Here is a 27029-nt window from a genome sequence, read left to right as displayed (position 1 = left end):
TATTTCGTTTGTGAAGTCCCCGGCCTCGTTTTGTATGAACATTTCCATTATCCAGAATTTCTTACTTTACTCTTAATTTCGGGGAATCCATGACTGAGTGATAACACTGGTCTTTAATTTGGACAAAGTGTATATTATAAAAGAGAGAGATGAAACAGTAACAGTCTCGAAGAAAAATAAAGTATAAATCTTTATTTACAGTTTGAATATGTGAGAACGTAACAAATATGAGCTAAGCCTCATTTTGGGACAACAACTTGGAAGTATAAAATCAGCAGTCCGACATTATTGTTTCGACCTAATGGTAAAATTGAATAAATAAATAAAGATAAAGTGTTTAAGCTTACATCATATCGGAAATTGCATCCACTATATTCAGGAACCACAAAAGTAACCAAAGAAATCGAAGGTACAAAATTTCTCGATGTCTTGTTTGTTTGTTTTGAAATTTCGCACAAAGCTACTCGAGGGCTATCTGTGCTAGCCGTCCCTAATTTAGCAGTGTAAGACTAGAGGGAAGGCAGCTAGTCATCACCACCCACCGCCAACTCTTGGGCTACTCTTTTACCAACGAATAGTGGGATTGACCGTCACATTATAACGCCCCCACAGCTGGGAGGGCGAGCATGTTTGGCACGACTCGGGCGCGAACCCGAGACCCTCAGATTACAAAGCGCACGCCTTAACGCGCTAGGCCATGCCAGGCCCTTCTCGATCTCAATTGTGTGAAATTTGTTTTGACTTTCATGTAAAAAAACAATGTTTGATTCATTGACGTAATAAAACATTGTTACATAAGATAAAGACAAAAGTGTTGCAGTACATTATTATATAAGACAAGTGTGTGTGTTTTTCTTATAGCAAAGCCACATCGGGCTATCTGCTCAGCCCACCGAGGGGAATCGAACCCCTGATTATATAAGACAAAGACGGAAGTGTTGCAGTACATTGTTATATAAGATAAAGACACAAGGTAAAAAACAAAAGACGGAATTCTTACTGGAGTAGAGATATTAACAAACAGACAGACGGCCCTCCACGTCAGGTAGATAATGTTTTACTGCAAGTGTAGGTCTCTTATTGTTTAACAGATTTAATCGACAGCAGTGGTGTACCCATCACTACAGAGTTAGGGAGGTCTTTTCCCAAAACGATATGGAACTTTTATTCTACGCAGATAATTCAGGTAACTTAAATGAAAATTAGGGGCCCGGTGCGGCCAGATGGGTATGACGCTAGACTTGTAATCTGAGGGTTACGTGTTCGAATCACCGTCACACCATAGATGCTCATCCTTTCAGCTGTGGAGGTGTTATAATGTGGCTTTGATAAAATAATAGCCTAAGAGTTGGCGGCGGATGGTGGTGACTTGCTGCCTTCCTTCTACCTTAACACTACTAAATTAGGGACGTCTAGCGCAGCTAGTTCCGTGTAGGTTTGCGCGAAATTCAAAACAAACAAACATGAAAAAGAAGTGTTTATTTTAAAAATCAGAAGACAGTGGACCTCTTAATCAACTAGCTGAGTAGTAATTCAAAAACGTTTAACAAAAGTACTCCCAGCGGTATAACAGTGCTAAGTTTACGTATATACAGGGTGTTCGGAAAGTCACTGTGCAATTTTGTCTGTTAATAAATATATAAGTGCACAGTGACGTTCCGAACAACCTGTATAACGCTGAAATCCGGAGTTCGATTCTTCAGAGTATACAAAGCAGATAACCAAATATTACTTTGTTCTTGAACAAACACATTAACAAAAAATAAATTTATCAGATTCTTAACAAAAAGGCGAAACGCAACAAAACTATCAACATCTTACTGTTACACAAGGTCGTACTGGAATTTTGTACCTGTCTTTTTTTGTGCTGAGTTTGTTTACTGAAAACGATCAAAGTTTTTGTGCACATTGATGAACTGTTTGTTGAAATTCTTGCAAAGCGATTTGAGTACTATCAGCGCAAGACTTCCCTAATTTTGATTTGACAGACTAGAGGAAAGGCAGCTAATCAACACCACCGACCGCCAACTCTAACTTCTTGGACTACTATTTTTCCAACGATTAACGGGGTTGATCCTCATATTATAACGAACCCACGTCTAGAAGGGAGAGAATGTTTGATGACGGGATTCGAATCCACAATCTAACTACGTTCTGGTGGAGCATGTGTCTTCAATATTCTGTCGTCAAGACACTTCTCATCCAACCAGTACGTCTATTATGTAAGGTAAACGTGTAATCTAATTTAATAAGTAGATATAAAAAGGTTTCTATTTTTATATATAGAGGGCTGTAGAATGGGAATTCAATAATGAAATAACTATTGTTGAAACATGCACCATTTTTATAGGTTTTTAACCCAGAGATCATTTATAGAACAATTGCGAAATTTATGAAATAAGTTTATGAGAAACAGTAATTTGATTAAAGTATTTGAGAAAGTTTAAAAAAATGAAGGTTTATTTTCCCTTATACATCTGTCGTTGTTTTTTGCAATTTTTAAAATTTTAATATATTTAATAGACAACAAAGTTCGTACCCTTAACCCAAAAAATAAACGAACCTTTAACACTAAATTTATTTTTTATTAATTGGACCTCAAACATTTAATTTTATAGATTCTTTGCACTATCAGTTACGGTTTATTTTTTTAGTGGAAGACTCCTGGAAAAGATGTAAAGCTAAACGTTGGATGCCCAGTTAAATAACAAATTTGTTGTCATTAGGTCGTTTATTTCTAGTATTAAAATATATTTTAAACAACAATATGCACTACACAAATTAAATAAAATGTTTGTACTCTGTATATGAATACATAAATAAAAATTTATCAATTATAATTACTTAATAGAACGTAAAAGGGATATAATGGGTAAAAAGGAGTATCTTTAAATAATATACCAGTATAACAAAATTCGTGATTCAGTGTGGAAATGAAACTACTATTTCAACCAGAAGCATGGCGATACCAGAAATATTCGTGATTAAATTTAAGAAAAACAATAATCCACGATGAGGGATTAATTCGACAGATTGTATGTAGATGACGCGATATTCTGTACCAAACACGTATTTTAAGATATCGCGCAATCGAGTAGAACATATAATGTGCTTGTGATCTATTAGTATTGATAAATTACACACTGAGAAGTATCAAAACGTGTTGAGTGTATTTGAAAATGTAGGTTAGTTTCAAATGCAACTATTTTTATTGTGTTAGTCAAAACGGGATGTTGTATTTAGCTGTATTTATTTACGATTTCACATTAACATACAAGAAGAAATGTATCACTCAATATTTGACAAACACTTAATATATTTATACAAAAACGATACTATTATATTTTTTTCTGCTGCTAAAACCATTGTTTGTTCTGGATTTCTTTGACAATACTCCATAGCGTTTTTGAAGAAGTCTCTTTAGAAACATTGTACAAATCACAGAATTGTCTTTGATCTGGTGTCATGGTAACTTGCTGTACATGCCCATGTTGGTCCCTTTGAAAGCTGGTTCCAGGCTCTTGGTGTTGTTCTGAAATAAGTCGATGTAGTTTTATTCTTCTTGTCATGGGGGACACTTTATATTTGAGATAGTCGCTAGATAATGTAGGGGTGTCACTGGAAGAATAGATTAAGTCAAATAAATCGGCTTCACTCATCGACCTAGTTTTGTGAAGATCATCCAGAGAAACTTCTTTCGTTGCGACACTCGAAGTATCCGTTATATGTGGAAGACTTAAACATCTCCCAGTGCATTCATATGAAACAAGGCTATTCGGCAGTGCGTGAGTTCGCTTTTAATCGATTTTATTTGGAAAGAGGGTCGTTTGATTCCAATCTCGGGTTTCGGAGGTGACTGATTTTCCATATCAACATGATATGCATACTTCGAGTGATGTTGCTTGCCAGAATTTGAAAGATTTGGCGTTGATGTTGTAAAATTAAAACTTGGGGTTCTTTGACAAAGATTGAGCATTGAAGTGGCAAAATACTTTGTCGACGGCGATGATTTAAGACAGGTGGAGCCACCGACTCGTTGATGTTTTAGATGTTCTTTAATTGGTTGCAGCCTTGGGTGGTTTGTACTTGGAGTAAAGGGTTTACATTTTGTGGCGTATTTTCGAGGGCCTTTTGGAGATAATTGAAGAACAACGTTTTTAAGAAGGGAAAATTGCCGAGAAGAGACACTTGGAGTTTGTTGTAGATCAGCACTTGTATTTTTGTTGAAATTATTTGTTTCATTTAGCAATGTCTGGTACGGAGAGTCTTTGGCGTTAAGGTTCGATAAATCGTTAATAGACACCACTTCATCTGGTCCAGAATATCTGCGAATAATATATATTCATATAAACATGTGTGTGTTCTATTTTTAGAAATATAAAACTTAAAGACATAAATATATCATGAAACAGCAAACTAACGAAAAATACTGCATCATGAGCCAAAGATGATCAAAAAAATGATATTCGTACAGAACAATAGAAATAGTAGGAACAATACTTTCTCCAAAACTCTGAAGAAGGTATAATTTCAGAAAGATAAGTTAGGTGGTGGAACTCAAAAAGCGTTGCAAGTATACCGTCTCAGATATATTGAAGAACTAGTCATTTTAAGCAGTTGAACAATAAATAAATCTCAGATGTTTTAATTCAACCCATAATATTATAGGCTTAAACAATCTGTAACAGTAATCTTACATTATAAAATCGATTCTTTATAAACATTCTACACCAAATATAATTATATTTTCAACCGCCTCCACTATCGAGGATTTTAAGCCTAAATCTTACCAGTCCGTAATAGAATCCATTTATAAGAGACAACTGATTAAGTATAAATTTATCAACCTTTTTGCAACAATTAAAAAAAACACTTGAATTTTGAATTACTGGGAATGTCTACGCTTCAAAACAAGTTTAGTCGAATTAAATAACATGTAAATAAAAAACAAAACAGGTGCTTAAATGTTTAACTACAGCTTGATCAACAGAACTTATACTTTAATCCACCAAATGTTTTGTTTTTCAGAAGCCACTACAGTTATCTTGGCTGTAGACAATATTTATAAGGATATATTAACTTAACTTTCGAGAATCACGTGAATTTTGATTTTCAAGAACTAGCGTCATCGGGTATGTTTCGGTATTTCATGAAATATGGAAACTTATCCTGCAATTTCTTTTCTACAAACGATAATTATTAGTTTACTGTAAAGGTAAGTTTTGTGTGCGAATATTCAGCCAGAGAAATATCCATAAGCTTGCTTTGAATTTGTTTTTGAATTTCGCGCAAAGCTACTCGAGGGCTATCCGCGCTAGCCGTCCCTAATTTAGCAGTGTAAGACTATAGGAAAGGCAGCTAGTCATCACCACCCACCGCCAACTCTTGGGCTACTCTTTTACCAACGAATAGTGGATTGACGGTCACATTATAACGCCCCCACGGCTGGGAAGGCGAGCATGTTTGGTGCGACCGGGATTCGAACCCGCGACCCTCGGATTACGAGTCGAACGCCTTAACACGTTTGGCTATGCCGGGCCATCCATAAGCTTATAATTCCAAATCTGTCCCACAAGCACATTTTGAAGTGATAATTGATTGACGTGGTCCACTACGTTATTCCATTTCAGCCCTATCCGTTTAAACTATTATATCCAAAACTCAAAATGACCATCAACCCTCGTCAACAGAGATCCGGCACCTTTTTTTCTCTATAGAAACTAAGAACTGAATGCATTTATGGCAGTGTTAATGAAGTTTCACTTAAAAATATAACTGTTTCTGTCTATTACATAGAATTACTGGAGTCAAAAGAACAGCTGGAAACGGAATATAAAGAACTGATTTCTGACAGCATATTCGTACGTTTATTTCGAGATACATACAGGATAGAAAGGGGGAGAATCTTACCCCCAGGTACCTGAGGATTTAATGGAGTCTATATTTGTTGCATGTTCCAGAGAATCTCTTTCGACTTCCTCAAGACTATTACCGCGACTCCTGCGTTTGTTGATATTCCCGCCAAAAGTTGTCCAAGCAGATGTCTTTCGTCTTCCCATAGCTGGTTCAATCCAGGTGTCGTTGTTCTCTTCATCCTGTTCGTCTTCTGTATCAGGTAGAACCATACCCTGTTGCTCCGAGGGTACTCTAAAAAATAGAAAATAAAGACTGTGATGGATGTACTATTACATATCTGTTTTAATATCGATGTCTGTGTAAGTGAAATTTATATTTAGAAATGTACATAACTTACACTGTTAAACCTGAATTGCGAAATTTCCATCTATTCGCTAAAGTTGTAGACAATTATGGACTGTAAGAATCAACGATATATATGTGTGTTAACACTAGTGTATCTTCTGTGTTATTGTGCAGGCTGAAATTTCTAGAATTTTTCTTCACGCCTATAAATGTAACCAACGCGACGTGCTAAGAGACAGTATATGTTGTTGGTTTGCTACAATTGGTGTACTACAAATCTCAGAAGCAATAATGGAATAAATACTTATTAATCGGTATTTTCAGATATTTGACAAGGAACGTTTTTTTTTTTAATTTAGAACATTATAAACCGTTTAACATCAGCCGATTAAGACCAAACATTAATATTTTTACGAAAACAGTACATAACTTCATCAACGGAAAAAAAAAATCGACATGTGATGAAGCGATCGACGAAGAAAACAGAGTTAGCTAGCTCCCGGTTAAGTGAATTGTATCTACATCATTTCGAAATTAATTCACTCGTTGTGAACACTTGATAAAATATTGAGAAAATTCTGCATCAATATTGTTTGTAAGTTTGTAAATATTTTTTACATATATCGTTATTTGTAATAATCGTTACTGTAAATTATATTATTGTTTGTATGTTAAAATATATTTGTATTAAAAATAAATTATATATGTCAATCGTTTTGGCAAATATCATAAATTGGATATATATCGACATTTAGTTAACTTCTAAATCTGAATTACAATTTAGCTCAGTATTACGCGATTCGTGACAGCTGGTATAGATATTAAAACCTTTATTAAAATAAATTAGGGAACAACGTTTTAACCTTCTTAGATCATCTTCAGGTTGACAAGATACATTTTTAACTCAGTTTTAGGCTATTTCAAATTGTAAGATGTAACAAGACGTATTTCAACAAGCATAGTCGTAATTTATAGGAGTGTGACATGTTCCACCTACTTTTTGAAGTGTAGCAAATCGTCCCCCACAATTTTTAGAAGACAGATATATATGTTGTTTTAGGTTTAACTATTTCCCTCTCAGTTATTTTAAAGCAAAACTAGTTGTCACAACAAACGAAGTCTGCAACAGTACCACGTGAAAGCTCACATAAAAAATTGCAACTCTCTCTTTTGTGGTGTAGCTGGTACAGAGTGTTTGAAACACAACAGACAGTTATGAACAGCAAATAAGGAAGAAGAAAGAATCATTCACCTGTCTAACGATATAAACGTGAGGTTTGAAATGCTAGTAAAGTATATAAATTATGTCCATTATTTCACTGGTGTAGATCTTAATATATGTTTGGACAAGAGGATCTAACTGTAAAAAATGGTTGTCTGTACTGTTTGTGTAAAACTATGAACTAGGGATATTTTTAAAACTTATTAGAAAACTTATTGTAGGAGTCAAGTTATAGTAGTTTGAAAATAAATGTTAGTTTTCTTATTTTTGTATATTTTCTAAGACAACAGAGCCATCTAGACCTAGTTTTGATTTATGTTCTTGTTTCGATTGGGAATTTGCTGTTACACGATTCAGTATGGTGAGAGGTTTTTACAATATAAATATAACAGCATAAAGTTATGAATTTAGGATATTAATGTCGAAAACATTGTTCAATTTCTCGTAAAAAGGAAGGATTTATATGTGTTTTGGTTTAGGTGACACTATGATCTTTGAATTCTTTAGCTGTATATCTAATTATTCCCGTTTAATAAATTTACTCGACATAATTAAATATCCTTTTTTTCCTTTACTATACCTTAAGGAAATTCAAGATGGAAACCATAATTAATATTCATAAATTACAGATTATGAAAGTATATATCCATAATTATTGGGCTACCAAAACAGTGTTAAGAGGTCCAAGAGTTAGCCAGTTTAGAAAATTTAGTTTAAAGAGGTTACCAACAACATCAAAAGAAGCGAAGAACAAACAAAAAAACGAACATAAGGCATTTTGATTGATTTGTTTTTTTGCAAGATAAACTTCTAATCACAGCCGTAAATAAGGATTATGAATAAAAGAAGGGAAATCAAAGTCAATTGCAGAATTTGAGGCCAGAGGATGATCCCAAACTCAGTATGTGGATGACATGTAAATCAGGATTATAGTTGCTCTAGAAAAAAGAAATTCTGCATTTAATGGACAACTCTATTGTGGAAGATATTGTAAAACAAATTACTTCTTTGCTACTGCTGCAATATTTTGTGATTGCTAGTGGAACACACGATATATCTGGCACTAAACAAGAGTCAATTTGCTTCTGATATGTAGATCAGGACCTGATGCCACATGAATAATTTGTAGGTTTCTTCAACAACAGGAGAAAGAATATCTAAAGTCGCCATTGATGGCTTACTGCACCTCAATCTACTATTTTCTAATTTTCATTTGCAAACATAAAATGGTATTGTACATATGTTAGAAAAAGACTCTGTTTCACGGGCATTTCTTAGAAAAGAATAGCCATTAGCTTTTTCTCCATCCTGGTTCTCATTGTGTAAATCTCATTATTCAGGCAGCTTGTACAGCTTCTCATGTGATTTGGAATTCTTTGCAGTGGGTTCATCAGTTGGGAGACTTTTTAGACTAATGGAGATTCCTATGTAATGTTTGGGGCAACAAAAACGTCTGAGAGTGGATCGTGCACTACTTTGAATCGGTATGCCCACAAATATAACGTTCGAACCCCAGCCATTCAATCAGTGTTCAACAAGTACAAGCCAGTGTTGCTTAGTTTGGAAGAAATAGCTTCATCTAGTCATTCTAGTGCATCTAATTCAGCAAATGAGCTTCTGGAAAAAATTCAAAGGGAGGAAACATCTTTTTAATCCCAGACTCTGAAGTGATGGAGTGCCTAAACCTCTCTTTGCAAATGACAATACAAACCATTGCTGGAATGACTGCTGTCAAAACCTCTCTTCAGAAAAAAGAACAAAAGAAAAGTTTAGCAAAGCATACAGTAAAGCAACAGGATTAATCAACTCTTTGAACATCTAACCAATTCAAATACTACACGTGAGAAAACCACCCAAGTACTTTACTGGTGAGGCTATTATACATGCTTGTTTGTTTATTTGAAATTAAGCACAAAGCTACACAACGGGCTATCTGTACACTGCCCACCACGGCTATCGAAACCCAGTTTTCAGCGGTGTGAGTCTGCAGACATACTGCTATGCCACTGGGAGCAAAATTAAATCACAAATTTTTGTGTCATTTCTTTTAGCTTTGGCTACATAATAGGTTATCTGCGCTTCTTCTTCCACAGAGAATCAAGAGGGAAGGCAGCTGGTCATCACCACCCCCACTGCCAACTCTTGGGATACTATTTTAACAATGAATAGTAGGATTGACCATCATGTAATAACGCCTCCACAGCTGTTTATTGCGACAGGAATTCGAACCAGTCACCCTCAGATTACAAGTCGAGCGCCTTAACCATCTGGCCATGTCAGGCCGGTTTTAATATTGTGAAAATGTGTAAAATGGTAAACTGTGTCAAAAGTATGTAACTAAATCTTCGAAAGTTTTAGAAGACTAAACACTGATATTACTGATGTTTAGTGAATGTTTCCAATTAATATAACATACAAAGAAAATATATTAACACAGAAAATAGCCCTTTAGTTTCTCGCCTTCCAGGCAACACCCTATTTTATACCAGTTTCACGGAGTTTCCCCCTCACTTTCAGAAAGAAAGTTTCGCCCCTGTGAACAGATTAGATGTTTCTAAATAGATTATAAGCTCGGATTAAAGGATCTAAAAAGTTTACGTTCATACTTTCGATCCAAGTAACTAATATAACTATAAAAAATTATCTTATTTATGGTCTACTAGTGGGGAGTCAGCAGTAAGTTTACAGACTTACAAGGCTTATATCAGGGTTTGATTTCTCGTGGTAGACAGAGCTTAAATATCTAGTTGTATAGTTTTATACTAAAACAAACTTCAATTTAGGCTTTACAAATATTTATACATTGTTGTATTGCTTTTAGAATAAAAAAAAAGCATACATTTCCAATAGTTAGTAGACTATAAGATTTATGTCATGATTTAAGTCACGGTCTTAAATTATGTTTAACAAAACAATTAAGCCTAAGAATTACGTTCAATAGTTTTCTGATTTTCCTTGAAGAAAGTAAACATGAACGAAAGGTCTTTGTACTTATATGGTATGATAATTAACAGTAACTGTTGTCTGAACTCACTGCATGTATGCCATAGAGCCTCGGTAAGTCTTTTTCTTGTAAGCTACGGAGGCTTCAGTATAAGGCAGCTTCATATCAGTTTCGTCGAAATAACAGTCTCGGACTAAAGGAGGAGGAGGGGTGCAGCTTAGGGTGTCCACTCCGAGGTACGACACCTACGTCAGATACAGCAATATGTTATATAATCAGTAGTTATACTGAGACACACCAGAAACAGTTTAAAGTTATAAGTTGATAGTATTTATTGGTTCAATCAAACCTGAGCCATAAGGTTTAGTAGAGTAGGTAGTACGCGCTTCACCTTGAAAGGTTTACGGTCTAAGTTTGAGAAATGAAACACACGTACAACAGATATTTGTATCTAACAGGCAATGTCGTGTCATGACTTAACATCGAACATTTAATGTCGTGTAATGACCTCATGTCTGACAAGAAAGGTATATCACGTGTCATTACAGTTAAGGTCGTGTCATAACCTAATATCCTACAAGTAAAGTTGTATCATGACCTGATGTCTCACTGTAAAGCTCATGTCATGACCTGGTATCTGACAGACAAAATCTTGTCAAAACCAAACATTTAATAGGCGAGGCCTTGCCATGAAATGACATTTAACAGTTAAGGTTGTTTTTTGACCTGATATCTAACAAAGTTGTGTCTTATCTTACATTCCTGTAATGTTTTTTGATTAGTCTTGTTTTACATTCTTGTAATATTTCCTGTAATCTAGTACATGGGTAGGTCAGTAATCTCAAAAGAAGCATAAAAGTTAGAATTTAAATAAAGTTACCTCCAGATAGGTGTATAATTTGCGACAGGTTTCCTTTAGTGCTTTATAATAAAGTTCAATGTTATATTAACTTACTGAACATAACATAAAGTTATACGTTTTTCTTAGTTTAATGCATATGTTTTGTTTATTTTTCATCAATTATTTTAATAATAATTCTAGTTGTTGTTGTTTCTATCTCATTATGTTTAAAGTTTCCATAAAAGCTGCATAAATGTTATTGATTTTTCATTCTAAAATGCTATAATCCAGTTAAGAAATGACTCACCTTTATATGTCAGTCTATAATCCAGTTAATGTTTAACTTACCTTTATATATCGGCCTATAATCCAATTAAGAAATAGTTCAATTTTCTATGTCAGTGTATAATCCAGTTAAGATATGACTCACCTTTATATGTCAGTCTAGAATCCAGTTAAATAAATAGTTCACTTTTTCATGTTAGTCTATAATCCAGTTAAGATATGATTCTCCTTTATATGTCAATCTATAATCAGGTTAAGATATGGCTCACCTTTTATGTCGGTCTATAATCCAATTAAGAAATAGTTCACCTTTATACGTCAGTCTATAATCTAGTTGCAAAACGGCTCACCTTTATATATCGGTCTATAATCCAATTAAGTAACAGTTCACCTTTATATGTCGATCTATAATCAGGTTGAGATATGGCTCACCTTTATGTGTTGATCTATAATCCAATTAAAATATGACTCATCTTTATGTGTTGATCTGTAACCCAATTAAAATATAACTCACCTTTATGTGTTGGTATATAATCCAGTTAAGATACAACTCACCTTTATATGTCAGTCTACAATCCAATTAAGAAATAACTCACCTTTATGTATCAATCTATAATACAGTTGAGGTATGACTCACCTTTATGTGTCGATCTATAATCCAGTTTAGCTCAAAGTCCTCGTCATCGTCTCCAAATGGGTTGATAAGTTGTTCAGCAACCTGTGTGGTAAAACTAGTCAGGTTCACTACTGTTCAGTTTACAATAACATTTTATATTTTGTTTGTTTATTTGTAATTTAGCACAACGCCACACAATGGATTATTTGCACCTATGCCAACTATGGGTATCGAAACCCAGTTTTTAGCATTATAACTCTGCAGACGTACCGCTGACCCACTGGGAGGGGAGATACTTTATATTAGAGAAGTTGTCTTTGATTGTTTGGAATTCAGCACAAAGCTACACAATGAGCTATCTGTGCTCTGCCCATTATGGGTATTGAAACCCGATTTCTAGCTATGCGAGTCTGCATACATACCGATGTGCCACTGGGAGGTGTACAAAGCTGTGTGAATGAAACTTACCAAGTTCTATGGATAACCTGTTATTATAGGTACTACGTTATTGTTTGTTTTTTGCAGAGAGAGAATGGTTACTTAACAATAGGAAGTATAGAGGATGTAGAAAGAACGTACGGTATTAATAACACATGTTATGATATAGGGTAATGCAATGTAACATAACTACATTTGAACACAACTGTTATATATATTTACATTAAAGTTTGTGGACCTGATGGTTAGTAAGGTTGTAAATTACGTGATATATTCATCTCGAATTCAGCACAAACCAACACAATGGGCTATCCGTGATATTCCTCCACACGAGTATGGAAAAACCCGGTTTCTAACATTTTAAGTCCACAGACATACTGCTGTATCACGGGTAGGAAATTCCTAATATGTTATGCACATGGCAACATTTTTAACTCTAATAATAACTGTTACTGGTACAACATTTTACTATTAATTTCTTTCTAATATTTATAAGCATACTTACTAACATATATTACACATCATAAATGTAATTTCATAAACATAACATATACAATAAATACTATCATACGTAGGCCTAAACCCGTATTATTCAATATTATAATCTTTTCTAACGTTGTCTTCTGTTACGATTCCCTGAAAAACTTAAGGCTAAAGCGAATTTTCTGAGTAACTACGTCAACATATACAAGAACTAGAAGCCTTTTGCAATAAAAACGTTATTAATGCAGATGGCGCTATTTTAATTGGATGAAAAACATAAGTTACTTTGAGAAGACCCATGTAGAACAGAAACTGGAAAATGGTGAAAACCGGAACGTAATAATCAAAAGGTTGCTTAGCTTGTATTGTGGGATCTGGGCTTCTGACATACTGACGTCCAAATATACAAGCTACGAAGAAAGTGTAGGTGGCCAGTGTGACGACCTGCAAGATGAAACAAGATAATTACTCTTTCAATTTCTTTCGAAAAACTGAAGAGAAAAACTTTAATAAAATCCATTAAAATTACTGTAGTTAACGTGCTCCGTTTGTGAATCCGATAATTCATGATTCACAGTCCGCTGTTTCAAAAACACATTCCGCACTTCTAGGCAGTGGTTGCACTATAAGAGTGTTGGTCAGATACACCGTTTTCAGTGAAAGCAAGTGTTGACGGCAGGTGTCGTTCATTAGCAATCTCCTCTCTAGTCAGACGGCCCTCCGGTAGCTTAGGGCAAACGTTTCAAACAACAATCACAGTTTTAAATTGTTTCCTACTTTGAACAAACAAATATATATTTATAAATGTACTCTCGAATTAATATATCGAACACGCTAAATTATACCTTCAGCTTGTAAAGTGACTGAATCAAAACGAAGCCCTCAATAATGATTGTAATTCTGATGTTAATCATGCGACTTTTTCAAGTAGTGACCTTTAAATGACCATACTGGACATTTTGAATAATTTGAAAGGTCGAATGATTGACTATAACTGCAGCTGTATGAAACATTTATTGTTTCATGATAAAAGATTACAACTGATTTTATCTGTGTTTTGATAACCACATATGTATATCAGATGCTGTTTTCTGCTCACCGTAGGTATTGAACAGCGATTTTTAGCGTTATAAGCCCCCAGACTTGCCACTAGGAATATATTTTTTATTATATCTCCTTTCAATATCAATAAATGAAGAGATTGCTTTGTCCGTTTTTTTTCACAGGTGTATTGAATATCTATGTAAGATATTCGACTTTTATCTCTAACATAAAACTGTTTTTTGGTATTTAGTATTATTTTTGGCAGCGTCCTTCCAATACCATATCCACCATATTATCCAGTGTCTTGTAGTCGTTTTGTTGTATGCTTATTGCTAAATAAGATTAGGTTTTAATTGCCTGTTGTTAAGTAACTTTCACTTAACATATGTCTGTTGCTAGGTAACATTAGGTTTTTTTGTGAATTAAGTTTCGTTTAACGTATGTCATTATTTAGAAAGGTTTGATTAAGTTATATCGTTTAATTAAAGTATGTAGGAAACTTTAGCCTGACAAATTTGGCGATCTATTTAAGTAAATGTCGTACAGTACGGTTCAGCATAAATAAGGACAATTAAACTTCAGTAATTCTGATCAGATGAATATTATATTAGTAAGTTAAGTTACATACCTGAGTGTAAACAAGAGGAATGCTAATCCAGTCGTAACTCCAGAGTAATCCACATTTGGAACGAAAATTATTAAACTCCTGAAAATGAAAAGAGGTATGTAAATGAATCTGTTATTGTGTGATAACATCGATATTTGAACATTGATATTCAACATTTATATCAAGAAGGAACATATTCATGCTATTGAAATGTTGTAATGATTTCGATTGTTGTGCGGGTTCTTTGAAAACATTTGGTAAAAAAAGAATTAAACTTCTAGCACGTTTTATGGTAAAAAGAATGCTTCATTTCTTTGATCACAAGTTTTACAAGTTCCACTGTTTAACATAACTAACAACATCCAGAAACCATTAGGCTTAAGCTCATCTATGATACGTCAGTAGTTATGTGATGAAGGAACATATTTAATTCGGTAAATAATGTAGAAAAATCTGTAACAGATGGAAATTACGCGTTTTCTGTAATTTTATTATTAAAAAAAAAAGTCACACAAACAGGTATAAACATATATTCAGTTTTTGTTATTTATAATTGAAGTAGTAATGTGTATGCTATTGAAGAGACTAATCTTCTAAAAAATATTTTATGGTAGCCTCATACGCGGAAGTAATTGTTTTAGTGTTATGAGAGTACATGGGAACTTTATCCAGCTTAAGACCACTTTTGTTTTTTTATACAGTGAATGCACTGAAGTTGACGAGAACACTTCGGAACTTTTTGCAAGATTTTCTTATTGTATGAAGAGGACTCGTTACTTCCTGGCTCTAACTAGAACAGTTAACTTTTAGATTATAAAAATCAAGGTATCGTAATATTATTGGCTGTTTTTAACTAGAATTACACTTACTCAGACATTCTCGAAGAAATGATCCAATGTGATGGAATTATCTGGAAGACAACACCTGTTTGAACATTAAACTACGCGTCTGGATGTTGTTATGGTAATAGTAAGATAGATTAAATTATTATAAAAATGTACCTTATGATCAGTAATGGTAAGAGTAACTCTACATCATTTACATTACCACATTTCTCTATCTGCTGTAACCACTGCGGTGAATTGAACTCCGGATTTTAGTATCGTTATTCTTCAATTAGTAAGATACTTGCTTTATTTTGGACTACGGATCATCTTTTCACAACCTCTTCATAATCAGTCAGTGGAATAATGGTAAGTTTACGGACTATCAACGTTAAAATCCGCCGTTCTATTCTTCCGGTGGAGACAATTAATAACCAGTGTGCCTTTACTCTAAAACAAAAACAATATTAGGTTGGTCAAGATTTTTAAAATATTTTATTGAACACTACCAGGTTTTTATAATGTCCTCAGGCTCCCCATTAGAGTCCATAAAGTACTGGATCCACCTGTTTTAAAATATCATTATAGTATTGCATAGTCTGAAGACTTTTTACTCTAAGTTCACATAATTCTTTAGATCAGACAGTATCATCATATGAGACCAGAATGACTGAAATATCCGTAAGAATATCGAGGTTTCTGAAACCCGTAAAATTTGCAAGAGCCTTCATCACCATATATTTCTTAACTTCATTCCTCTCCCAGAACCAGAGAGGTATCTGTGTAGGTGTGGTGTAAGTCCATTTGAATCTGTAGTGTCTTAAAATGCAACAAACGTCTTGCTCAATCACTTTAATCATATGGCGACACACTTAAATTAACACATGGAATTTGCTGCATTCACTCTATTACTTTTCATTCGCCAACGGCACCAATGTTCCCGCTTTATCTAATTACGCATTTTCACTCTCACAAACTACATTAATTAAATAGTTTCGCGCGTGTAGACGAAACTTAAAATATAGTATTATTTCATAGGCTGTGCACTCGCTTGGACCTATTCCTTTGTCACGTTGAAGTGGCACAGTAACTTGTACAAGCGACTATAGATTAGAGACTTATATTTCTTGAGTATATTTATATGGATCAATCATTAAAATAGGTGACCTAAGGATCTGGGGATACCGTGATTGTTTGTTTTGGAATTTCGCACAAAGCTACTCGAGGGCTATCTGTGCTAGCCGTCCCTAATTTAGCAGTGTAAGACTAGAGGGAAGGCAGCTAGTCATCACCACCCACCGCCAACTCTTGGGCTACTCTTTTACCAACGAATAGTGGGATTAACCGTCACATTATACACCCCCACGGCTGGGAGGGCGAGCATGTTTAGCGCGACGCGGGCGCGAACCCGCGACCCTCGGATTACGAGTCGCACGCCTTACGCGCTTGGCCATGCCAGGCCAATATCGTGATGAAACTATCATTTCACTTTAACAAAGTAACGTTTTATTATTCCTGATCATATCCTTGTCCAGTTCGGACGTTTTGAGGTCATTTTATATCTTCCCCAGCAGCCATTTAGCCTTTAGCTGTAAACTGGAAGTCAGCCAGTCAAGTAAAATACTTGCACATTACTCGTACTAATGTTATAGTATTTGAAAACTAGTATATTTCCATTCTCTTAGTTTTCATCCTTCATCTACACAAGTTTTCATCTACAGTAGTTTTCAAATACTATTAATTTCTCTTCCGGATATCAAAATATCCAAATACTACACAAGGTTATTAATAATGAATATAATCAAAAGTATTACATAATTTTTAGAAAAAAAAATGTTGATTACATAAATTTATTCGGTTTATAGCTTATGAAAAGGATCGAAACTCGGAGGAAGTCTTATTGAGACAAGAAATATTTGATAAATAATAACTTAGTTTGTTTTTAAGCACAAAGCTCCACAAAGGACAACCTGTGCTAAGCTCAAAACGCATATCGAAACCAATGTTCAAGGGTTATAAGCTTCTGACTTATTGCTAAGCCACAGAGGGACAAAATAAGCCATACGCTTTCTGTTAACCGCGGAGAATCAAATCCTGGATTTTAGTGTTGCAAGTCTCTAAACTTATCTCTGGCTCACCAAGGAACATAAATTATAAGTTAATACTAAAGCCAGAATATAGTAAATTACTGTTTAATTGTTTAGGCTTAATAAATAGGCAAATTAACAGTTAACTTAAAGTATACATTTTTGGATACCATTACGTAAACTTTACTTTCTAGCATTAAAATAATTTAGGAGTTTATGATGTGTTAATTTACCTGTAACTTCTGTATTTACAGTTTTATATTAGGCCCAGCAAGGCTAAGTAGTTAGGGCGTTCGACTCCTAATCTGAGAGTCGCGGCTTCAAATCCCCTTGACACCAAACATGCTCAACCTTTCAGATATTGGGGCGTTATAATGTTACGGTAAATGCCACTATTCGTTGCTAAAACAGTAGCCCAAGAGTTGGCGGTGAGTAGTGATGACTAGTTGCCTTCCCTTTAGTCTTACACTACTTAAATTAGAGATGGTTAACGCAGATAACTTTCGTGTAACTTTGCGCGAAAATTCAAAACAAACAGTTTTAATTGTCTATTTTTAAATTTCATTTATTCACTGGTTCTTAGTGTTTTGTTTAGTTCCACTTGTGTAATGGCCGCTTGAAAAGAGTTGTTCGACTTTGTCGTAATGATTGTAATATTACTGCATTTTAGGTTTAAATGTACGTTGGATAGTTGTTGTTTGTTTAGTTTTACTCAGAGCCACTCGAGGGCTTTCTACCGTAGTCGTTCCCAGTAATGAAATAATTGGTTAAAGGAAAAGTAATTAATTAGCATCACCCTCCGCAAACTCGTGAGCTCATCTAATTGAAATGTGGGATTTTACCGTCACGAATCCACGTTCCAAAATACGAAGCGACTTTTGCTATTGTTGTTGTATGGTCGCGATTTACTAGATCTTGGATTCATAGTCCGGCAAGCTAATTACTCAGCCACGCTCGACCCTTTCTCAAACTATCTGCAGACTTCTTGTGAGTTGTTATGAAGTTTTGTTTCTAATCGAGGTCAATTTCGTTTTTCAAAATCTATGACTTCGATTAAACTTTTTTTATAATTCGAACCTGATCGCAAAAACAACATTTTGTGTGTGTGTGCGAAACGACCTGGTGGTGTACTTTTTATTTTACAAAGTTTTCAAAATGCCGAACACAATCACGTAATGCGTTGAAGAGAACGTGGAACACATAACTCATTCATTCTCCAGTGTTGTTAAATCTCGTAGGTTCACAAATTATCACGCGAATTAATTGCTTGATCAACGTATAAAATGATAATAATATACGCTATTGGAGGGAGGGAAGCTGTGTACTGTGTGAGCCTCATATGAGGTCAAAAGGTTAATTTGACCTTATTTTCCGAGTTAAGAGGTTGTAGCTAAGAGTATGCAGAACAGTAGCATTATAATTTAGGGAAAAAATAATTAAAGAAATATACATTTTCTATTAGTTATAGGAGAGAGAAAACATGATATTTCCAGTCACTTGAGGCTATTAAAATAACTTACTTCCATAATAAGTTTAAGTCCATTAGAATCGGTAATCCGTCTCTCTTGTTTGGCTTCACGTAGTAAATTAATGAACCATGTGCAAGGAATCCAGAACGTATTAAATTCGACAGAGGGAACTGATAGAAATAGCTCCAATTCTGCCTTCGTTATAAAACCTGGAAAAATTGTTGTTAAATTCAGTGAAGTGTGTGGCACATAATTAAAGATCTGTTAAACAAACATAAAAATACACCACCCTGACATCTTAGCTGAAATTAATATAAATACAAAATGTTAAATTTTCTAAAATGAATTTGAAAATATAATAAAATCTTTCCATTTGATCCGTTCAAACAAAACATGAATACGGTCATCCCTTAACGCTAATGTCATCTCAGTCTATCAAAAATCATGTCTAAACGTTATTTAACAGTTTACGCAGAACACAAAATGGCCCGGCATGGCCAGATGGTTAGGGCGCTCAACTCGTAATGTGATGGTAGCGGGTTCGAATCCCCGTCACATCAAACATACTCGCCCTGTAAGCCGTGGGAGCGTTATAATGTGACGGTCAATCCCACTATTTGTTGGTAAAAGAGTAGTCTAAGAGTTAGCAGAGGGTGATGATTAGCTGCCTTCCCTCTTGTCTTGCACTGCTAAATTAAGGACGGCTAGCGAAGATAACCCTCCTGTAGCTTTGTGCGAAATTAAAAACAAACAAACGGAAAGTAAAATTTCGAAACAATAAAAGCTACTATTATTTAAGATGCAAGAGGAAAACCCTCCAGTGGCACAACGATATGTCTGCGGACGCGCACCGCTAGAAACCCACTTTCGATACCCGTGGTGGGTAGATAACCCCTTTGTGTAGCTTTGTGCTTAACTCCAAAACAATCAAGCAAACAAAAGAAAAAGGATGCAATCTGGCGTTGTTGTATACTTACAAATTTTGGAGCTAATAAACTAGGTTCGAATCTCTCCGATACTACGATCCATGTGAATGTTTTATAAAAGTGATAGTTATTTCCTTAGCATAGGTAGTAGAGCGCTCTAAATAGCTGTCTTTCCTCTGGTTAGCATTTCAAATTAGGGATGGTTTTGGCACAAATACAAATTGCAAAAATTGTGAGGTCTTAAGTCCTTATAAATTAGTTTTAAAATAACTCAAACCTACGAATAGATGCTTCGGTCCGCAGTGCAGAATTAGATAAATAAAAATACCCTTTAATGTGACAATAAACAACACAAAATAAATAAACTAGAATAATTATATTTAGTCACTTATGATGTAAACTTGTTCTTCAGAAACTTACCAGCTTCCACCAGGTGGTCTTTTGTGGGAAACCTTCTTTTCATCGCCATGCTGATGGAACGCAACACCAAGATGAGAGTAAGGTTCAGGTATCGCATCAGGGTTCGACGCAATACCCGACTGTTTACGTCGGTTCCTGGCATATACAGGGAAATGGTATTCATTAACCTGCAGTAGAAAATAAGGGAAAAGCGATACACAGTTTCGTGAAGACCTCGTGTTAAAGAGAACGTTTCTTGTCAAGTTTAAACACAATTTAGGTTCCGTCCAATACTGAATAAAATCTACAATGGCTTTTATACAACGACGTCCCAAAATCAGGGACATTTTAAATTAATTTATAATTTATTTATTAAGATTACGAGTCAATGAAAGTAAAATTCCGAATATATATCACTGTAAATGGAAAACAAACAAACTGGGAGTGGTGCTTCAAGCGTAGGATCGTTGGCTATAAAAGTCATTAAATCTACCAACTTAACTATCCAAAAGAAGATGTCATCCACTTTAATCTATAACGCTTTTTTTGATTAACTGTGAGTATGGATATAATACTTCTTTACGTCACGGTGGTCAGTGCAGTTTCTTTTCACACTTTGTTTTCATTTTCACTTATATTAATTTTAAAGTTTTTAGAAAGATAAAATAATTATGATTTGAATAAATACTTATTATTTTTATATTCAATAAAATGAAAGGTTTTAAAAATGGTTGTAATTTAAAATTATTATTTTCAAGATTATAAATAACTAAAAAGTTACCCGTTAATTGTTTGTCGATAAGAGAAAGACAGAACTGATTTTGGTTTTTTTGGTTTTAAATATATAGCTTAAAAATGTGAAAGTGTCGTATAGGATACTTAAACTTATAAATAAACTTACTTGTCAGGCCAAGGAATAGCCATGTACTGATTCCACCACCTGGTGGCCGTGAACGTCACAAAAAAACCCAAAATAAAAGATAGGGGGATCTGGTCCACAATACTGGAGCAAAAATGCACGATTTTCTCAAAAATCCTAAAGAAAAGAGTTTATTTTGTTTTGTTTGCTATTTAGCACAAAGCTACACACATCGAGCCATATGTGCTGTATTCACAGCGGGTATCAAAACCCAAATATTAGCGTGATAAGCACTCAGATTTTTCCTGAGGTATCCAGAAGGAGAAAAAATGGATAAAGCAAAATGAAAATAAATAATAATAATTTCAAGTCACCTCTTTGGTAGCAAGAAATCTTAAATATATAAGATATAAAAACCCGAGAACTTATAACGCTAAACTAAAATTAAACTTCTACGGTGGATAGTTTGTATAACTTATTGTAGCTTTGCACTGAAACAAACAAACTTTGAATAAAGCGTACATCAAACTAAAAACTAATTTTATACTATTCTTCAACTTGAGTTAAGCCTTAAAATTACCGAGTTGCTTTTACAATAATTTTTCCATTTTAAGCAAAACTATTTTCTTATTATCAAAGTAAAAAATACTTCTCGAGAGAGAAAAGTTAGGTTTCCAGAGCCGTACCATATAATCATACCATCTTAAAGAAAATTCTCAAGCATTGTCACTAAAAATATGTGACGTATTTCATACATAGGGCGTAGCCAGAAATAACCATTGATGGGAAGGGGTTAGTTTGAGTGCTTGATGCAAGCACCGCAGGCGCGAAACCATGCCCCCCCCGGAAATTTTGTAATAAAAACATAAAAGAAAAGCCTGAATTATGCATTCTGAGACCATCTTTTGGGCAAATTTCAGAATGGCATACTGAGGTGTCTGTCTTTTTTTTTTTTAAATTATAAATAAATGTATAGGCCTATACATATAATATATAACTTAAAGTTATCAGGCCCAGCAAAGTAGGCCTACAGTCCTGTCATTAACATATAAAATATAGAGTCACTCAGGAGAATATAAAATATATGTATAGTGTCTATAATCTGTATTCAAATATTATGGACAGCGTATGTTCAGATTCCCTGGATTTCAAGAATTAACTTCATAAATAAACAGTGGGTGGCATCATGGTCGGCTGACAGCACCATGGCACTAACCTAGTTCCATTGGCGCCATCTATAGTGAATGATTCACTATAGATGGCGCCGATGGTACTGTGAATGTGACGTTGGCAAGCAGAGGTTGCGATAAACAATCATTCACTATGTCAAGCCTGAAAAATCAAAAAAACACTGCATGGGTTCTTTAAACCCATGCATGAAGCTGAATCTAATCAATCTGCTGCAGCCTATCAGGTTGAATCATAATTGTCAACTGAATTGTCAGAGTCATCACTGTTGCCTTCTACCAGTGCTGCTACTACCACCTCAGGTCCAGTCTGGGACATTGGAAATTACATTTCTGATGATGTCAGCATTGGTAAACAGGTAAGTCGACTCCTCATTATATTAATTTTGTATTAAATATCATGCAAACACTCTGCATCGTTAGCTTTCACAGTGGAGATGGCTACTCTACAGTCAACATGCAAAGGGTGCTTTCTGCAAGTACTGCTGTCTTTTTGCTCCTGATGATGCTGGTGTTGGAAGCCAGAAATTGGGACAACTAGTAAAATTTCCATACACAAACCGGAAGAAGGCTGTTGAAGACTTCAAGGCACATGAACTGAAACAGTACCACCAAGGGAGCAAAGAAAAAGCTAACAATTTTCTACAAGTCGTAAACACAAGTTCATCTGTGCACTTGGAGTTTGATGCAACTTTCAAGCAAGAAATCGAACAGAACCGGCAATATTTAATGCCTATTATTGATACTGTATTGCTGTGTGGGAGACAGGGTTTAGCTTTGAGGGAAAATATGATTCTGGTCCAATGTTTGTTGGTGAAACTGATGAGGAGCCCATTAATAATGATGGGAATTTTCGGGCAATTTTACACCACAGGGCAAAGAGTGATGCCAAGCTTTCAGCAAGCATTAAGAGTACAAAGAGGAATTCTACGTATCCGAGTTCTCAAATTCAAAATGAAATCATCAATGCCTGTAATACTTATGTTCTTGATGCTTTGGTCAACAGGGTTAATGCTGCAAAGTGTGTCTTAATATTAGCTGATGAAACAACAGATATATCAGGCATTGAACAGTTTTCGTTGTGTGTTCGATATTTGCATGCCAATGACAACTCTGTTGCAATGAGAGAAGAGTTTTTGCAATTTATACCTGTTTGTGATGTGACAGGCAAAAACTTGGCTGATGTTATCACAACCAATCTGACAAAATATGGTATTGACATGGTTTACCTGCGAGAACAAGGGTACAACGGTGCTACCTCAATGAATGGGAAATTCAATGGTGTCCAAAGACACATAAATGATAAATTCCCACTTGCACCCTATGTACACTCAGTGCCCATTCCCTAAACTGGGCAATTTCTGATGCTTGTAAAGAAGTTCCTGTGCGAAATTGCATGGGAGTAATTTCTAGCATTGAAAACTTTCTCACTACACCCAAACGAAAGCACGTTTTGCCTCTTTCGGTGGAGAATAAAGCATCTGAATCGAAAAAAAAAGTTTGAAAGGTCTCTGCCCCACCCGGTTTGAGAGGCATGACTCAGTCATTGTCTTTCTAGAATTAATCCATGCAGTTGCAAATGCCCTTGAGACCATATCAGGTTGGCAAGACAGAGATTCTGCTACGCAAGCCAATCAATTGTTGTGTTCTATAACACAGCCAGAATTCATCATCACTCTACTTACCATTGCTAAATTGTTTTCCTTTAGTTTACCTTTGTGCAACTTACTGCAGCAACAGAACATTGAATTAGGTGCTGCAATGCATCACGCAGAAATAGTGGAAGATTTAATCCGTCCACTAAGAAATAATATTGTGAATAAATTTAACAACATTTTCTGTGAGGCTCAAACTCTGTGTAGTGAGCTTCAAATTGACATCATAATGCCAAGGCAGGCTAAAAGACAGATGTACCATACTAACCCACAAACCACTAGCCCTGAGGAGTACTTTCGTATTGTTGTATTTGTACCATTTGTTGATCACTTTCTTTCACAAATATGTGGCCGTCTGTCAGTCACAAAACTATCCTTACAAACTTCATGTGTCTACTATCATCAGGATCTACCACAGAACGGTCAGAACCTACAGCACAACAATGTGACCAAATTAAAGAGTTGGTCAATATATACAAGGCTGACACTGACAGCACTTCACTAGCTGCAGTAGGTGAACTTAGGGTTTGGTACAAATCACTTGCAAACAACAGACCAAAAAATGTCATAGATGCATATGCAATGTGCAATGCAGAAATGTTTCCAGTCATTTCTAGACTGATGAAACTATTTACCATGCTGCCTGTGTCAACGAGCTCAATGGAACGTTTGTTTTCAACTCTCAGAAGATTCAAAACGTATTTGAGAAATACCATTACTGAAGATCGATTGAATGGCCTGGCCTCATTATACATTCACCGTGATATTAAAGTTGAACCAAACTGTGTTGTAGATGTTCTGGCATGAACGAACAGGCGTTTGAGCCTTTCATAGATCTTCGATTGTATTTCTCTAGTTCTGACAAAACTTGTTGTATTAGAAGAGTGTTCAATCAGAAATTTGCATTTGACCATTTGTTGTGTGTGAAATTATCTGCTATGTAATCACAGATCTTTATGAAGCTTCACAGGCGGCAAATGAACTTGTCTAAAAAGTTTGGGTCCATGGGGGGTTTAACCCCCAACCCCCCATTGGCTACGCCCCTGATTTCATATACCATGAAAAATTCTTACTCGCGAAACTAAAAATGTCCTATACCATGTCTAATGGCTGGAATTCTATCAGAAACTTTATACACAGCAAACCTCTTAAAATTAGCTGGGGCCTGTCCACGTGATTAGTGTACTCGGGTAAAATTCGAAAGATTCGAATTGTGATATGCCCATGAATACGCTCCACACATTCAGCTACTTGAGACATAAAGGTATATATTTACTATTTATCTTACTTCTGATGAAAAGTTCATAAACGGGCTCCAGGCCTAAGTCTTAAATGACTTTTGCTTGATCTATAGATGTAAAGAACACTAGACTGGCCAGTCACTACTCTTTTTTTTTTATTATTGAAGGAGCAAGTGTACACGCGGCCGCCATTGCTATGTGTTGAAGTTTGAACCAACAGAAAATGTACAGTCGTCCGTCTAAGCCTCGACCTGAAAGAACAAAGAAAACACAGGGCTACTCCATTAACTGTTAAACATACCATAAATAAAGGTCGAAGGTGGAGAGTGTTACATTCCACAGGTTAGTAAAACTTCTTTTTTTTCTTCTATAATTTATTAAACTACAATGGGTAACATCACCGTCGATATGGTGATGACATCGATTTGGTATGGATGTTCAAATCTAGTTTCAAAGTATATATGCGAGTCTTTTGAAAGACAGTTTACTTTCATATGTAAGCATAACAGTTTAACAGTTTTTATTTGAAATGCCGACAATATTACGTTATAAATTGAAATAATTATCCACGACATTTTAACGTCGCCTGCTGGCCTGTCGGGCTATACAGAGACGCCGCCAAAAGATAATTGTTAACTATGGTGTAGCTAAATGAATTCCTGCAGTGTTCTTGAAACTAATCCACGATAGTGTGTTGTACTAGTTGGAAACGTTAGGCCTATGTCCTCGATATTTCATTACTTGATCATGTTTGTATGATATGTGAAATTATTCTTTGTGACAGTTTACCTACAAATTCGTTCTCTGGAAGAAGAAAAAAGTGTTGAGAGAAAACTGGATTTATATTTTGATTTACTATTATAAATGTTCGTAGTGTGAAACTATTGCTCAACTGTAAATTTATACAAGTTGAAAAAGTACCATTGATCTATTTAACTGATGTTGACGGCTTAATCTGCACGTTTTGTACTACAACGGTAGTGTATGGTTTTCACGTGAAATAAAATGTTTTAGATAATTGAGCAACCTAACTTTGTTATGTCGACATTCAAAAGTGAATCCCACTATGGGAAATAATATTTGGTCTTAATGGTAGGGTGATCTTCAGAGCCATCCACAAGTCCTTATTTTGATTACAGAATAATAATATTAGTGAAATATTTTAAAGTGGGTTTCACCAAGACAATAAATGTACAATGTCATGAGTGATTCTTTATCTATTTGTTCTTTACAGTGAGAGACTGGTTATGTATGTAAGTTAAGCTAAAAAGTTGGAAGCTTGTAACAAAGTTTTTTCTTACACTTCAAGTGTGTGTGTGTGTGTGTGTGTATTTTCGTACAGCAAAGCCACATTGTGCTATCTACTAAGTCTACCGCGGGGATTCGAACGCCTGATTTTAGCGTTGTAAGCCCGAAGGCTTACCGCTGTACCAGCGGGGAACCTTACACTTCAACCTTTTAGTTATAAAACCTTGCAAGAAAGCGTTTGGATGGACAAGGCTTAGATCCAAAAGAATTAGTAGTAGTAAGTGAAGGAGGGGGGAGGACAAAGGAAGGAAAGGGGAACCTTTAAGACGTAACATTGCTAAATTTATTGTTTTTAGATCTAGTACAGTACATGTAATACATCATTAATGGAATATGTATAGTGACTTATGTTTCTTTTCTTGGACTTTACGTTGTACATATATATATTTCAAG

General features: G+C 35.1%; 1 protein-coding gene across 2 annotated transcripts in view; it reads right to left on the bottom strand.

Annotated features, from left to right (window-relative positions):
* Positions 1 to 3233: 3233 nt before the first annotated feature.
* Positions 3234 to 27029, bottom strand: part of LOC143252499 (bestrophin-3-like) — a 36490-nt gene continuing 12694 nt past the window's right edge. The window contains exons 2-10 of one of the 2 annotated variants that reach the window (XM_076504729.1): positions 21288 to 21422; positions 20408 to 20574; positions 19113 to 19270; positions 14703 to 14780; positions 13316 to 13474; positions 12131 to 12211; positions 10458 to 10612; positions 5921 to 6147; positions 3234 to 4325 (exon numbers count right to left, since the gene is read on the bottom strand). In XM_076504729.1, the coding sequence (XP_076360844.1) occupies positions 4243 to 4325; positions 5921 to 6147; positions 10458 to 10612; positions 12131 to 12211; positions 13316 to 13474; positions 14703 to 14780; positions 19113 to 19270; positions 20408 to 20574; positions 21288 to 21422 (1243 nt within the window). In that variant the 3' untranslated portion in view covers positions 3234 to 4242. Of the gene's footprint in view, positions 4326 to 5910; positions 6148 to 10457; positions 10613 to 12130; positions 12212 to 13315; positions 13475 to 14702; positions 14781 to 19112; positions 19271 to 20407; positions 20575 to 21287; positions 21423 to 27029 lie in introns of both variants that reach the window. The other variant, XM_076504728.1, reaches the window with a different exon arrangement.

Source organism: Tachypleus tridentatus, chromosome 6 (genome assembly GCF_004210375.1).
Source record: "Tachypleus tridentatus isolate NWPU-2018 chromosome 6, ASM421037v1, whole genome shotgun sequence".
NCBI lineage: Eukaryota > Metazoa > Arthropoda > Merostomata > Xiphosura > Limulidae > Tachypleus > Tachypleus tridentatus.
Note: the sequence above shows the minus strand (reverse complement) of the source record. Positions and strands in the feature narration are given on the sequence as shown.